Source organism: Mustela putorius, unplaced genomic scaffold (genome assembly GCF_011764305.1).
Source record: "Mustela putorius furo isolate JIRA1106 unplaced genomic scaffold, ASM1176430v1.1 tig00000196_pilon_pilon_pilon, whole genome shotgun sequence".
Taxonomy (NCBI): Eukaryota; Metazoa; Chordata; class Mammalia; order Carnivora; family Mustelidae; genus Mustela; species Mustela putorius.
In genome coordinates this window covers 12,407,167-12,422,544 of record NW_025421310.1, presented here as the reverse complement: position 1 = coordinate 12,422,544, position 15,378 = coordinate 12,407,167, and the positions used below count along the sequence as shown (strand labels likewise).

Below are 15,378 nucleotides of genomic sequence, written 5' to 3'. Positions count from 1 at the left end.
CTGGGACTCTTCATCTTGTGAATTTGAGCCGCGTTGGAGGTAGACATCCTCTGTGTAGAGGTGACATCCATACATACATAAGAGATGACATGAAATCTTTTTTATTTTTTATTTTTTTTTCCTAAAAGATTTTATTTATTTGACAGACAGAGATCACAAGTAGGCAGAAAGGCAGGCAGAGAGAGAGAGGGGGGGGGGAAGCAGGCTTCCTGCGGAGCAGGGAGCCCGATGCGGGGCTCGATCCCAGGACCCTGAGATCATGACCCGAGCCGAAGGCAGCAGCCCAAACCACTGAGCCACCCAGGTGCCCCGACATGAAATCTTTTTAAAAAAAAAAAAAAACTTATATACAGAGGTGCCTGAGTGGCTCTGTCGGTTAAGCGTCTGCCTTTGGCTCAGGTAATGATCCCAAGATCCTGGATTCAAGTCTTACGCCAGGCTTCCTGCTCAGTGAGGAGCCTGCTTCTTTCTCTCGCTCTCTTGAATAAATGTTCTGTGAGTTGTATGTGACGGGGGGGGGGGTGTTTTGTTTTGCTTTTAAAGATTTTATTTGGGGGACCTAGGTGGCTTAGTGGGTTAAAACCTCTGCCTTCAGCTCAGGTCATTGTCCCAGGGTCCTGGGATTGAGTCCTGCATCGGGCTCTGTGCTCAGTGGGGAACCCGTTTCCTCCTCTCTCTCTCTCTCACTCGCTGCCTGCCTCTCCATCTACTAGAGATCTCTGTCAAATAAATAAATAAAATCTTTAAAAAAAGAAGATTTTATTTATTTAAGAGAATGAGTAGAGTGGAGAGGCAGAGGGAGAAGCAGGCTCCCTGCGGAGCGAAGAGCCCGATGTGGGACTCGATCCCCAGACCCTGGGATCAAGGCCTGAGCCAAAGGCAGACAGTTAACCAACCGACCCACCCAGATATCCCAGGGTTGTTTTTTTTTTTTTTTTTTAATATATAAATTTTGTTAGTTAACATATAGTGCAATGTTAGTTCCTGGAGTAGAATTCAGTGATACGTCACTGACATATAACATGCAGTGCTCATTCCAGCTGCCCCTTTAATACCCCTCACACATCTATCTCATCCCCCACTCGTCTCCTCCGTTGGTTCTCTATCGTTAAGAGTCACTTACAGTGGGGTGCCTGGGTAGCTCAGATGGTTGGGCTTCTGCCACAGCTCAGGTCACAATCCCAGGGTTCTGGGATCGAGCCCCACGTCAGGCTCCCAGCACAGCGGCAGCGGGGTGGGGGTGGGGAGGTCTGCTTCTCCCTCTCCCCTTGCTTGTGCTCTCTTGGTCTCTCTCTCAAGTGAATAAATAAAAACTCTTTAAAAAAAGAAAAAGTCACTTATGGCTTGTTTCCTTCTCTGTTTTTTTTCTTTTCCCCCTTCCCATATGTTCGTCTGTTTTCTTTCTTAAATTCCACATATAAATGAGATCATACGGTATTTGTCTTTCTCTGGCTGACTTATTTCACTTAGCAGAATACACTCTAGCTCCGTCCACGTCATTGCGTGTGGAAGAAAGCATTCTTTTTGATGGCCAAATAATATTCCTGTGTGTGTGTGTGTGTGTGTGTGTGTGTGCGCGCGCGCGCGCGCGCCACACATCCTCTTTACTTGTCATCAGTTGATGGACACTTGGGCTCTCTCCATAGTTTGACATTGTCGATAATGCTGCTCTAAGCATTGGGGGGCGTGTCCCCCTTCGAATCTGTATTCTTGTGTCCTTTGGGGAAATACCTAGTAGTGCAGTTGCTAGATCATAGGTCATTTTTATTTTCAACATTTTGAGGAACCTCTAAACTCTTCTCCAGAGAGGCTGTACCAGTTTGCATTCCCACCAAGAGGGCAAGAGGGTTCCCCTTTCTTCACATCATCACCAACACCTGTTATTGCTTCTGTTGTTAATTTTAGCCGTTCTGACAGTTGTGAGGTGGTATCTCATCGTGGTTTTGATTTGTATTTCCCTACCGATGAGTGATGTGGAGCATCTTTTCATGTGTAGCCATCTGGATGTCTTTGGAAAAGTGTCTATTCATGTCTTCTGCCCATTTCTTAAGTGGATTCTTTGTTTTTGGGGGTGTTGAGAGTTTGGTTACGTTCTTTATAGATTGTGGATACTAACCCTTTATCATATGTGTCATTTGCAAACCCCTCCTCCCATTCCCTAGGTTCCCTTTTAGTTTTGTTGTTTCCTTCACTGCTCAGAAACTTTTCATCTAGATGGAGTCCCAAGTTTTGCCATGGCTGAGGTCGGGGAGGTTTATGCCTATGTTCTCCTCTAGGATTTTTTTTTTTTTTTAAGATTTTTATTTATTTATCAAAGAGAGAGGGGGGGAGGGGCACCTGGGTGGCTCAGTGGGTTAAAGCCTCTGCCTTCGGCTCAGGTCATGATCTCAGGGTCCTGGGATCGAGCCCCGCATCGGGCTCTCTGCTCATTGGGGAGCCTGCTTCCTCCTTTCTCTCTGCCTGCCTCTCTGCCTACATGTGATCTCTGTCAAATAAATAAATAAAATCTTTAAAAAAAAAAAAAAGAGAGAGAGAGAGAGGGGGAGAGGGCAAGCACAGGCAAACAGAATGGCAGGCAGAGGCAGAGGGAGAAGCAGGCTCCCTGCCAAGCAAGGAGCCTGATGCGGGACTCGATCCCAGGACGCTGGGATCATGGCCTGAGCCGAAGGCAGCTGCTTAACCAACTGAGCCACCCAGGCGTCCCTCTAGGATTTTGATGGTCCTTCATCCATTTTGAATTTATTTTTGTGTATGGTGTTAAAACGTGGTCCAAGGGCGTCTGGGTGGCTCAGTCGTCTGCCTTTGGCTCAGGTCATGATCCCGGGCTCCTGGGATCCAGCCTCGCATCAGGCTCCCTGCTCTGCTGCTCCCTCTCCCTCTGTTCTTCCCACCCTTGCTTGTGTTCACTCTGTCTCAGGATGTCTCGCAAATAAAATCTTTAAAAGAAAGAAAGTGGTCCACTTTCATTCTTCTGCCTGTTGATGTCCAGTCCTATCACCCGTTTGCTTAAGAGACTGTTTTTTCTCCATTTGATATCCTTTCCTGCTTTGTCAAAAGATTAGTTGATCGTATAGTTGTTGGTTGTTTTGTTTTTAAAGTTCCATGAATTCAGGGGCTCCTGGTTCAGTTGTTAGGCGTTTGCCTTCAGCTCAGGTCATGATCCCGGGTTCCTGGATCGAGCCCTGCATCAGGCTCCCTGCTCAGCAGGAAGCCTGCTTCTCCGTCTCCCACTCCTCTGCTTGTGTTCCCCCTCTGTGTCTCTCTCTGTCAAATACATAAAAATCTTTAAAAAAAAAAAAAAATTTCCCTTGTAGTGCGTTGATAACAAGGCAGCTGATCTTTTCTCTATCCCTGTAGCTCTCCCTTATCCAATAGTGTAACATAAAATGCAGTCATTCAGCAAGCATAACTTTTTGAGTCTGGCTTCTTTCACTTAGCTTAATTCACTTGAAGTTCATCCATGTTGTATGAATGGATCGCTCATTTCTTCTTGCTGCTGAGCAGTCGTCCACTACATGGATGTACCAGTTTGTTCACCAGATGAAGGGCATTTGGGTTGTTACCAGTTTGGGACAATTAGAGACTAAAGCCACTATAAACATTTACGTGTTTTCATGTGAGCATAAGATTTTATTTCTCTTGGGTGTGTAGAACTAAGAGTGGAATCGATGATTCATATGGTAATTCTATGTTTAACGTCTTGAGAAACTGCCAGACTGTCTTCCACTTTACCAGTCCACCAGCACTTTGTGTGGCTTCCAGTGTCTCCACATCCTTACCAGCAAGTGTTTTTGTCTGTTAATTTAACCTTAGTGAGTAATAAATTGTATTTCACTGTTGTTTTGATTTGCATTTTTTTAAGATTTTATTTATTTATTTGACAGAGATCACAAGTAGGCAGAGAGGCAGGCAGAGAGAGAGGAGGAAGCAGGCTCCCCGCTGAGCAGACAGCCCTATGCGGGACTTGATCCCAGGACGTGGGATCATGACCTGAGCCAAAGGCAGAGGCTTTAACCCACTGAGCCACCCAGCTGCCCCTGATTTGCATTCTTTTAATAACTAATGATGTGTAGAGCCTCTCTTCGTGTGCTTACCGGCCATTTATATATGTTCTTCAGCAAAATGTCTATTTAGATCATTTGTCCTTTTTTAATTGGTTTATCTTTTTGTTGTTAATCATAAGACTTCTCTGTAGAGGAGCACCTGAGCATCTGGCTCAGTCAGGCATCTGCCTTTGGCTTGGGTCATGATTGCAGGGTCCTGGGATAAGCCCCACGTTGGGCTCCGTGCTGAGCAGGGAGTCTGCTTCTCCCTCTGCTTCTCCTTCTGGCTCATGTTTGGTGTCACTCTTGCTCTATGTCTTTCTCAAATAAATAATCTTTAAAAAAAAAAAAAGTTCTCTGTAGGATCTGAATACAAGTCGTTCATCAGATACATGATTTGTAAAAATTTTCTCCTATTCCATGACTTGTGTTTTCATTCTCTTTGATGTGAAAAGTATCCTTCGAAGCGCATGTTTTTAATTTGTATGACTACAGTGTATCTGGAGTTGTTTTGTTTTGTTTTTTTGTTTTTTCACATGTGCTTTTCCTAATATAGTATTTAGGAAGCTTATTGCTTAATTTGTAGTTTCAGCTATTACATTTAAAAGGTCCTATAAGTCATTTTAAAAAGGTTTTTTTTAAGATTTTATTTATTTATTTGACAGACAGAGATTACAAGTAGGCAGAGAGGCAGGCAGAGAGAAAGGAGGAAGCAGGCTCCCCGCTGTGCGGAGAGCCCGATGCGTGGCTTGGCTTGATCCCAGGACACTGGGATCATGACTTGAGCCAAGGCAGAGGCTTTAACCCACTGAGCCACCTAGGCGCCCCACCATAAGTCATTTTTGAGTCAGCTTTTTTTTCTTTTTTTTTTTTTTTAAATTTCTTTTCAGCATAACAGTATTCATTGTTTTTGCACCACACCCAGTGCTCCATGCAATCCGTGCCCTCTCTGATACCCACCACCTGGTTCCCACCCTTGAGTCAGCTTTTGTGCATGATGTGAGGTAGGGGTTCAGCTTAATTCTTTTGCATGTGGAGACCCAATTATCCAGTTCTATTTGTTAAAGACTTTCTTCATGGTCTTTTCACCCTTGTCAAAAATCAGTTGACCAGGGGCACCTGGGTGGCTCAGTGGGTTAAAGCCTCTACCTTCGGCTTGGGTCATGATCCCAGCGTCCTGGGATCTAGCCCCACATTGGGCTCTCTGCTTGGCAGGGAGCCTGCTCCCCCCTCCTCTCTCTGCCTGCCTCTCTGCCTACTTGTGATCTCTGTCAAATAAATGAATAAAATCTTAAAAAAAAAAAAAATCAGTTGACTGTATATGTAGGTCTTGTTCTGGATTTTCAAATTTCTGTTTCACTGATATATATGTCTTTCCATATAGATAAAAGTGCCACAGTGTTGGGCGCCTGGGTGGCTCAGTGGGTTAGGCCTCTGCCTTCGGCTCAGGTCATGATCTCGGGGTCTTGGGATTGAGTCCCCCTTCGGGCTCTCTGCTTGGCAGGGAGCCTGCTTCCTCCTCTCTCTCTCTCTACCTGCCTCTCTGCCTGCTCATGATCTCTCTCTCTCTCTGTCAAATAAATAAATCTTTAAAAAAAAAAAAAAAAGTTACCACACTGTCTTGATTGCTGTTGATTTGTAGTAGTAGCAGCAGTAGTAGTAATAAGTTATAAAATTGGGACATGTGAGTTCTTCAGCTTTCTTCTTTCTCAAGACTCTTTTGACTTGTCTGGGTCTCTTGCATTCCCAAATGGATTTTTAGGATGTAGAAATTTGCATTTCTACAAATAAGGCAGCAAGAATTTTGGTTAGGATTGTGCCAAATATATAGATTAAATTTGGGGAGTATTGCCACCTTAACAGTGTTAAGTGTACTGATCCATGAACATGGGATATCTTTCCATTTATTTATATCTTTTGTTTTTTTTCAACAATGTTTTTTAGTCTACAGGATATTAGTTTTACAGAACTATTGTTAAATTATTCCTAAATATTTTATTCTTTTAGGTGGTATTGTAAATGGAGGTGTTAATTTCATTTTCTGAATGTTCATTTCTAATGTATAGAAATACAATTAAATTTTTGTATATTGATCTTGTTTCTTGTAGCCTTGCTGAATAAATTTAATAGTTAGAATAATTTTTCTGTGGATTCCTTAGTATTTTCTATATGCCACATCGTGTTATCTGTGAATATGTATTTTCTTCCTTTCCAGTCTGGCAGTCTTGTTTATTTTTCCTTGACTGCTTTGGCTGGAACCCCTAGTACAATGTCGGATAGAAGTGGTGAGAGCAGACATCCTTGTCTTATTCCCGATCTTAGGAAGAAAGCTTTCAGTCTTTCACCATTAAGTACGATGTTAGCTGTGGATTTTTTCATGGATGCCCTTTATCAGGTTGAAGGAATTTTCCTCTATTCCCAGTTTGTTGAGTGTTTTTATCATGAAGTGGTGCTGGATTTTGTCAAATGCTTTTTTTTCTCCTCTGTCACTTGAGATGATCGTGTGTTTATTGTCCCTTTATTTGTATAATATGGCAATACTACATTGATTTTTCAGATAGTATACCAACTTTGCATTCCTGGTTGTAAATCCCACTTAGTTATGGTGTATAATCCTTTCTGTATGTTCCTGGTTAGGTTCTCTAGCATTTTGTTGAGATAATACGCTTTTTGAGAGAAAAAAAAGCAGAATATTAAATTGTATAGTCTGATTGCACAGAATATAGGAATATTTTTTAAAGGAAGAATATTTCCACATTTGATTATCTTTGAGTAGTGGGATTATGAGTGACCAGTTTTTCTTTGGTATAGTTTGTTCTCTCTCTTTTTTTGGATTTTGTTTGTTTATTGACAGAGACACAGCGAGAGAGGGAACACAAGCAGGGGGAGTGGGAGAAGGAGAAGCAGGCTTCCTGCTGAGCAGGGACCCTGATGTGGTTGATCCCAGGACCCTGAGCCAAAGGCAGAGGCCTAATGACTGAGCCACCCAGGCGCCATTGGTGTAGTTCTCTATTAGTTTTATGTTCTCTAAAGGAATTTGATAATCCAGAGGAAAAGTTAACCTCCGTGGTTGCAGAGATGGCAATGCTGGTCCCGCCAGGGTGTGAGGAGATGGGCAGCTTCACACGGTTGGTGGGAGTTGAAATGGTAAAGCTTTTCTGGAGGGGATTTTGGCACAGTGTGTCAGGACCCCAAAATTCTCTATTTAGGAATTTGTCATAAAGCATTTACTGAACACCGGGCATCTGGGTGGCTCAGGCAGCTAAGTGTCTGCCTTTGGCTCAGGTCGTGATCCCAGGGTGCTGGGACCAAACCCCACATCAGGCTCCCTGCTCATTGGGGAGCCTGCTTCTCCATCTCCCTCTGCCTGCAGTTCCACATGCTATGCTCATTTGCTCACACTCTCTCTCTCTGTATCAAATAAATAAATAATCTTTTTTTTTTTTTAAGGAATTATTGGACACCTATGCCAAAGATGTATGTTTGCAATGTTGAGCAGCTTAAATATCCATCAGTAGGGTACAGAGCAGAGTGAATAATGATTATTATTACTTGGATTTTAAATTATATATGTTTAGATATGTGCATTTTTTAAAAAATGCACATTTTAAAAATTTACCACATTTACCACATTGGGAATATTGGAGGTGTCTTCCAGTGTCTTAGGGAAGCTTTCCCTTTAACTTCTCTGTGTTCCACTTTGCTCATTTAAAAATTACCTTCTGTGTTCAGTGCTGGGAACTGGCAGAATTCACTTCCTCTAGGGAGGGGGTGGAAGTGGGTTGTCCTACCCAGGAGCAGTAATTTGGAGGGGCAGGTGACGGTATTAGCTAAGATTTGTCCTCTGGATGCCCCATCCCAGCCCACAAGGGTTGGTATCTCTGTGAGTAGCAGAGGCTTTGTGCCCCCATGCTTCATTACAGGCCCCAGCTTTCCCATGCCTCCTGCATGTTAACACAGGCCTTCTCCCTGACAGTTGTCTGGGAATAGCAGAAGCCCGCTGCCCATTGTGGGTAAGAAGAGAATTGCGAGAATGTGACCAGGACACTGAAACATCTGATATTTGTTCGACCTTATTTTTAGGAAGCACGGATATAGTGTTTCCTTTAACTTAAACAAAAAAATTGTAACTTAAACAAAAAAACCTGAAACAATTAATGCCCGCCTCGCAAGGTTCAGAGGTCTTTCCCAGCTACCTCCTGGAGCCGATTTCGATTTCACGCCTTGGTGCCAGCATTAGGATTGGTGTCTGAACTGACTCCTCCTGGTAGGAGGTGTTTCCATTCAGGCAAGCCCACTACCGACCTTTGTCAGATGTCCTCCCAGCCTTCCTGTTCCTCGGGGCTCCAGTTCATTTGTCTTCTCTTCTAGGTACTGCTTCTCCGAGATGGCCCCAGTGTGTGCAGTGGTTGGAGGAATCTTGGCCCAGGAAATTGTGAAGGTAAAGAGACCCTTTGGAGCCGAAGATCATTGCTCCACCATGACCTTGTCCGTGAGCCAGCTGGGAGAATCCACGGCCGCCTCGGAGGGCTGCCTGGTTTCTCTGACCCCAGTCATTCTCATTTCATGCCCTGCCTTTTTCCCTTCTTCGCCTCTGCACGTTGTCCTGTTCTGTCCAGCCCATGCGGATGAGCATACGGCAGTGATCTTTGCACGTCTCCTCTGTGCTGAGCCCAGAGCTGGGCACGGTGTCCTTCAGGTCCTGCCTGCAGACTCTCCCCGGACTATAGTCGTGAGCTTCATGGTACTTAGGGGATGTGCTGTGTGTTCTGCTTCTCACAGCTCTGTGAAATGGATATTGTCACGATCACCATTTAAAGTGGGGCGGGGGACACACTGAGGCCTGGAGATGGGTGCCAAAACCTGTGCTCTTAACTCCTCCTTGATGTGGCTTTTCTCTGTCCGCGACCGCGGCATCAGAGCTCCCTCCCATTGATGCGCACAGCCGGGGCGTGAGTTCAGAAGGGGCACCCAGTACCAATGGGGCATGTGTACTGTCCCAGCAGCCCCACAAGGCTCCGGAGAGGGCGACCTCTGACCACATTAGGTTTGGTGTCATTGTCCCTCTCAGAAGCGAAATATTTCACTTGGGCTTACGTAACCAATAACGAGCACGGCCAGCCTTTTGAGTCTCTTCTGGAATATTTTGGTCGTCGGAATGATAGCATGTCCCCAGATACTTTCTTTGGGGCTTTAATATTTGCCCAAAGACTCTCAGTCTGCCTTTTGTAGGTTCTCGACTGCTTCGCTAGATTTGCGATGATGGTTTGTCCTTTTCTTTCGTGGAGCAGAGTCGTGCCTAGTTGAGTGATTTTCCATGCTCATTTATATGATGTGTTTGAGTTCACGGGGACCATTTGGAGATCCAGCTCTCGCTACTCTGTCTTGAAGTCAGTAAATTTGCTCTAGAGACATTTGACTGAATTTGATAGTCCTGCCTTCTTTAAGGCTCTTTTCTCTTTCTCTCTGTATTTCCTGATCCTTTTCTCTGGACCAAATTCTCTCCCTAAATCCGGCTTTCTATGTCATAGGGAATAGGGACTAGAGCCCCAAGGAGATTCAGAGGGAGAAGAAGAGAGGGATGCGATGGCCACACCTGTTTCCTTTCATGCCTTCTGCTTAGTTCAGACTGCTGTGAAAATCCTGTGCCCAGTCTGAGAAGTCTGCTGTGGCTGCTCAGGAGACTGTGGAGAAGGATTCTGAGGCCGCCTATGGACAGACTCAGGAGGAGGAAGCGCCATGATGGGAGAATCATAAGGGAACATACTCATTTTTGTAGCCTGCAGTGACAAAAACAGTAACAGTGCTTACTGAAATGCCTACCCTGTATTCTTCACAAGGATACACTTGTCTTTTCCTCACAAGAGCCCTCTGAGGTAGGACTTCTGTGAGCACCTGCTACGTAAAGGGAGAGCCAAGGTGCAGACAAGTGGCGGAGCCAGGAGCTGAGCCCAGGCAGTCTGGTCTCTGGGCCTGGGCACTATCTTTGTGCCTTCAGCCTCACATTGTACATCTCACCAAGAAGCTGCTCCCTGCGATTTTCATGTGGGATGGAGATTAAGGGTCAGGGCGGCTGGCCTTGACCCCATTGTTTGCGGTGGCTTTCCTGCGTCCCAGTCCTAACCTCTAATGCGGCCCCCTCCTTCCTGCCTGCTGGGGACAGCTGTCACCCGCATCTTGTTTCTGTTTATCCCAGACAGCCAGAGGACTCTGCATTCTTGGTTGCTGGGTGTGTTTGGAATCTCCCCCTACCCCCATCTTGCTTGGGAAGCACTTTACCTTTTGCCCCATGTTCACCGCATGGCCTGGTGTCTTGTCCCCACCACCCCCGCCTCTTAGTGAACATGATTCAGCCTTCAGCCAGCTGGCACCAGGGTCCCACAGTCTGAACGCTGCAGGACCCTCCCCCTCTCCTGAGGACAATCTGACCATCCGTAACAAGTAAACTAGGGGACGGAGGGCAAACGTAATTCCCTTCCCTCCGAATCCTCTTGGTTTTCTTCCTTCCATCATTCCAAACACCACATACTCCATCCATATCCCCTTCCTGTCATGCTTCCTTAGGTGTCAGTCCTCCTTTTGTCTCCCACTGTCCCTGCTCGGCCTCCCAGTCTGCCGTATAGTGCTGACAGTGGTGGCAGCGGCACTACTGGCTTCTACTGTGTCATGTCCTATAACTTGAGTCCTAGGGTCTAGGAGTTCCGAATGCGGGCTCTTGGGCCCTTCCACCTGGCTGGGTGCTTGGGGTCCTCAGATTGTGGTAAGGGTCCCCGGCTCCTGGTGGTCCTGGCAGCTTGCACTTTTGGAGAATTTGTCTCAAGCTCAATCACATCTCCTGTTCACCAAAAACTGTAGTAGGCACATGCTCTTGATTTGCCTTTTTGCATGTGAGCCCAGAGAAGCGGGCCTCTGTCTTAACCATGTCTTAGAAAACTCAGTACCTGCTAGGATACTGGGCACAGAGTAGATGCTCTAGAAGTTTTCCATGGACGGATGGATGAATAACACTTGAAGGCGGTGTAATTGCTCCCGTTTTACAGAGGAAGAAACAGGTTGAGATTGATGCTCGATTCAAAGCGAAGTTCAGGCTGTTTGGAGTGCATTCCTAACCTTGTAGAAGCGGTTCTGCCCCGTGAATGACAGGCCTTTGAATTCTGCCCAGGGGTGCGCTTGGGCGATGTCCTCGTCTTTAAATGGCAGCCCTTTTTGAGTTAAGAACCTCTTAGAAAATTCACTGACACCCATGAGTCCTTTCTCCAGTACACACATGTACACACATGATTCAGCACCTGATTTCAGGAGGTCTAGCTGCACCTTTAAAATGCCCTGTGCTTCTCTTAACCCCACAAGTTAATCACCATTTCCAGGCTAAATGGCACCTCGAAGGTTTTCTGGATCCCAGCCAGCCCTGGCCTGTCTTGCAGACAAAGGCAGGCAGCATGTCTCCTTCTAGAAGATCCACGTCTGGCTCTTCCAGTGTGTCCCGCAGCTGGTGGGGCGCCGTTTCACATGGCTCAGGAGCAGCATCTCTCAATGCCGAGGACAGCACGTGTGCTGTTTTCATTTCACACGGGGAAAATGAGGTTCGGAGAGGCTAAACGATCTGTCCAAAGACACGAGTGATTGGGGACAGTGCAGAGAGACGTGGCAGTCACAGTTGTGGCTTAGACGTAGCCAGTGACCCCCTGAGGAGAAGAACCAGCCTCTGTTGAAGACTGCTGCCAAGTTCTAGAAGATCTGGTTGGGTTTTTTTGTTTGTTTGTTTGTTTGTTTGTTTTAGATTTATTTATTTATTTATTTATTTATTTATTTGACAGAGAGAGATCACAAGTAGGCAGAGAGAGAGAGGAGGAAGCAGGCTCCCTGCCGAGCAGAGAGCCCGATGTGGGACTCGATCCCAGGACCCTGGGATCATGACCTGAGCCGAAGGCAGCGGCTTAACCCACTGAGCCACCCAGGCACCCTAGAAGATCTGGTTTTTGAGGGCTTTTTCTTTTTCTTTTTTTCTTTTAAAGCGTCTGAGCTGAACCCTTGTCTTGTTTTTCTTCCCAGGCCCTGTCTCAGAGGGACCCTCCTCACAACAACTTCTTCTTTTTTGATGGCATGAAGGGCAGTGGGATTGTGGAGTGCCTCGGCCCCAAGTGAACCCAAGACTTGGCTATCCTGGAGATACTGACCTGCAGCCTGACCGCACGTGTGCCCTGTCCCCTCCCCCCGACGAAGGCTGCTCCAAGTGCGGGGAAGTGAGGCCACTGGACTAGTACAAATCATTTCCCGCGAGCAATGAGCTTGTCCAGATGTGCGATTTCCATGCACCAGCAGCTGCTCAGCAAGGGGCTTAGGAACCGGTGTCTCCATCCCACACCGTCGAGGGCTTCGTGCCAGCGTCACCTGTACACCCCCTCTGACGCATCCCCCTGTCCTGGGGCCACCACAGCATCACCAGTCCTTTGAGCTTCTGCAGGAGACGCCTGCCAGGGACAGGCACACCTTGTTGCTTGGGATCCTCTCGCCACCTCCGTGGACTCATTCCCTGCCTGATGTCGTGCGGAGAAGAGCATGACTCCAGGTGGGGAACGAGGCCGAGCCGGGTGAAACTCTAGTGGAGCCGCAGTTCCACGTGCAGACAGGTGCCCCAGAGAGGGAAAGACAGGGCAAGTGGAATGTGTTTCCTCCAGAGTTTGAGATCCTGAAAAACAACAGGTGGCCTCTGGTGTGCTGTTCTTAAGTTTTAGTTCAGGATTAGTTGGGTTTTAGCCTGGATTTTGGAAGAGAGGAAATGTTACCAGAGTTCCCTTGGACATTAGGGCGAGACCTTGCAAAGTGAGTATTAGCGGGAAGACTTGTTTTAAAAAGGCAGATTCCAGGGTGTCACCTCCTGAGGATTCTGAGGTATCGGGGCCCCAGCTAGGACATAGGAGCCTGTCTTACCAGAGCCCTGTCCACCCCCCATCCCTGATGCAACTCAGATCGTCCTGGAGCCCGTTGCTTTCGAGGGCTGTGTCAGTCCTTCCTTTACCCCCCAAATTGCAGCTTTGTGTTTTGTTTTGTTTTTTTATATTTTCTACGTTTCCTTGGTTCTTTAAGAAGGAATGATAGAAATAAAGTTATTTGCTTTAGGATTTGTTTATTTATTTATTTTTCCACATTACAAGCGCCTTCCGGTGATGAGGGAGTGATCCTATCAGTCGCCTTTTCTAACCTAAAGAAAAATCACTGGATGCTTCAGTGTGATGCAGAGACTCCTCCCCTCTGTCACCATTCCTGCCACTGTTTTTCTGGGTAATGCAGCAAGAGTCAGGTGGCTCAAATTCTAGATTGCGTAGAAGCTTCTTGTTCCAACTGTCTTGTGTCTAATTCAGTTCAATAGTGGCTATTCTCGGTGACAAGAGTTGAATTAATGGGGAAGAAGTAAAAGATGCGATATGATCCTGCCTTCTGTGGGGATCCCCTGTGCAGCAGGCCCTGTGTGCGGTCCGAGTGGGCAGGGGCTCCGTAGGAGAGCTAAGTGACCCTTCAGTCATGTGCCGCAAGTTTCACAGCTGGCAGGGGCCAAAGCCTTCACTGATTCGGGATGGCGGGTTTGTCTTTGAGTTGACAGCCCGCGCGTGCTCCAGCTCGCACCGTCGTCCTGGGGTTTCTCTTTCTTGTAAAATTGTGTGAGCTGTGAGTCTGGCCAGTTAGAACAAACTCCTTTCCTATCTCAGTCCTGCTGCAGAGGAAAAGAAAAGAGAAAGAATAGGTCTCCACAGAGAGGAGGCACTTAATTCCCTGACCCTCCCTCGGTCTCCTCTCCTCCTCCCCGAGTTAGGCTAAGACTGTGTTTCTGGAGGAGCCCCTTTCCTGACCCCATCAGTGTCAACTCAGGGGCACCAAGGGCAGTGTTTTTAGCAATGACTCTCACCCTGTCTTTGACAGATGGAGCCCACGATACCCTTTTACTTTGCAGTGTGGGGCCTTGGTCACAAGGGGGAGCAGGTGGGTCTGGATGGATAAAAACAAAATTGTCATCACAGGATCTTCCCGGAAGCTTCTCAAACTTTTCCACCCCTGTACCTTTCATGGCAGAAATCGAGTCATCGGAAAAGACCCCTTGGGAATCTGGGGTGGGCGCTGGAAGCTGCCAGCCCCAGGCGAGAATGGTCTTTATTCTCATTTCTTCAAATCTCATATTCTCCCATGTTCGACGTTCGTTTTTTTTGTTTTTTTTTTTAAGATTTTATTTATTTGCGGGGCGCCTGGGTGGTTCAGTGGGTTAAGCCGCTGCCTTCGGCTCAGGTCATGATCCCAGGGTCCTGGGATCGAGCCCCGCATCGGGCTCTCTGCTCAGCAGGGAGCCTGCTTCCTCCTCTCTCTCTGCCTGTCTCTCTGCCTGCTTGTGATCTCTGTCAAATAAATAAATAAAATCTTTAAAAAAAAAAAAAGATTTTATTTATTTGAGAGAGAGACAGTGAGAGAGAGCATGAACGAGGAGAAGGTCAGAGAGAGAAGCAGACTCCCCATGGAGCTGGGAACCTGACGTGGGACTCGATCCTGGGACTCCAGGATCATGACCTGAGCCGAAGGCAGTCGTCCAACCAACTGAGCCACCCAGGCGCCCCTCAACGTTAGTATTATCGTAAAAATAGACTTTGCCGAGTCTCCGGGAAGAGCACAGTGATCGTCCTGTGGCTTCTCATACCTCCAGGAGATTCGTAGCTACTTGGGAAGGAGGATCTAATCTGTGAAGGTAACGAATATTTTCGGGATGCTCAAGTTTCCAAATGAGAGGAAGGGGGCTGTCTTTGGGGCTGCCAGGTTTCTCTGCTCCGTACCCCACTTCTGTTGTCTGAGGGTGATATCTAGTAGCCAGACCCTGTTAAGTCGAAGCCTCAAAACATTCTAGTGGAATAGGTGCTACTCAAAAAAAACGAAAAAAAAAAACAAAACATGCAAAGGTTAACATTACAATGTTAAAAAGCTCTCAGTCCCATCAGAGCCTCACGTTCTGTGGTTTTCCTTTGCAGTGTAGACGCTTGTCAGTTTCTTGCGTATGTTTTGGTAACTACAAATGTGTGTGTCTGTTGAGGTATGTCCTGGTTGCCCTTTGTAGATGGAAGAATGGAGGCTTGGGTTGGAGTTGGCAAGTCAAAAGAGTTTAATAATAGCTAACACTTTTGCTCGCACGCCTGCCTGGCCCCTTTCAGAATGCTTGCACTTCAGCTAAATTGTTTGAACCCTCACAGGAGCCCCGTGGGGGTCAATGCTGCTGTCGTGCTCATACTGCAGAAGAGGGAACAGCCTGCCCCAACAAGGAAGGGGCAGAATGTGGGCTGACGGGGAGGCTTCTCCACAA

At 46.8% G+C, this 15,378-nt stretch overlaps 1 protein-coding gene across 2 annotated transcripts in view; it reads left to right on the top strand.

Moving 5' to 3' along the window:
* The window catches only part of SAE1 (SUMO1 activating enzyme subunit 1), an 81,209-nt gene extending 68,044 nt beyond the window's left edge, over positions 1-13,165 (top strand). For both annotated transcript variants that reach the window (XM_013063932.2, XM_004767502.3), the window contains 2 exons: positions 8,415-8,484; positions 12,096-13,165. In XM_013063932.2, coding sequence (XP_012919386.1) covers positions 8,415-8,484; positions 12,096-12,188 — 163 coding nt within the window. In that variant the 3' untranslated portion in view covers positions 12,189-13,165. The remainder of the gene's footprint in view (positions 1-8,414; positions 8,485-12,095) is intronic.
* Positions 13,166-15,378: the final 2,213 nt, after the last annotated feature.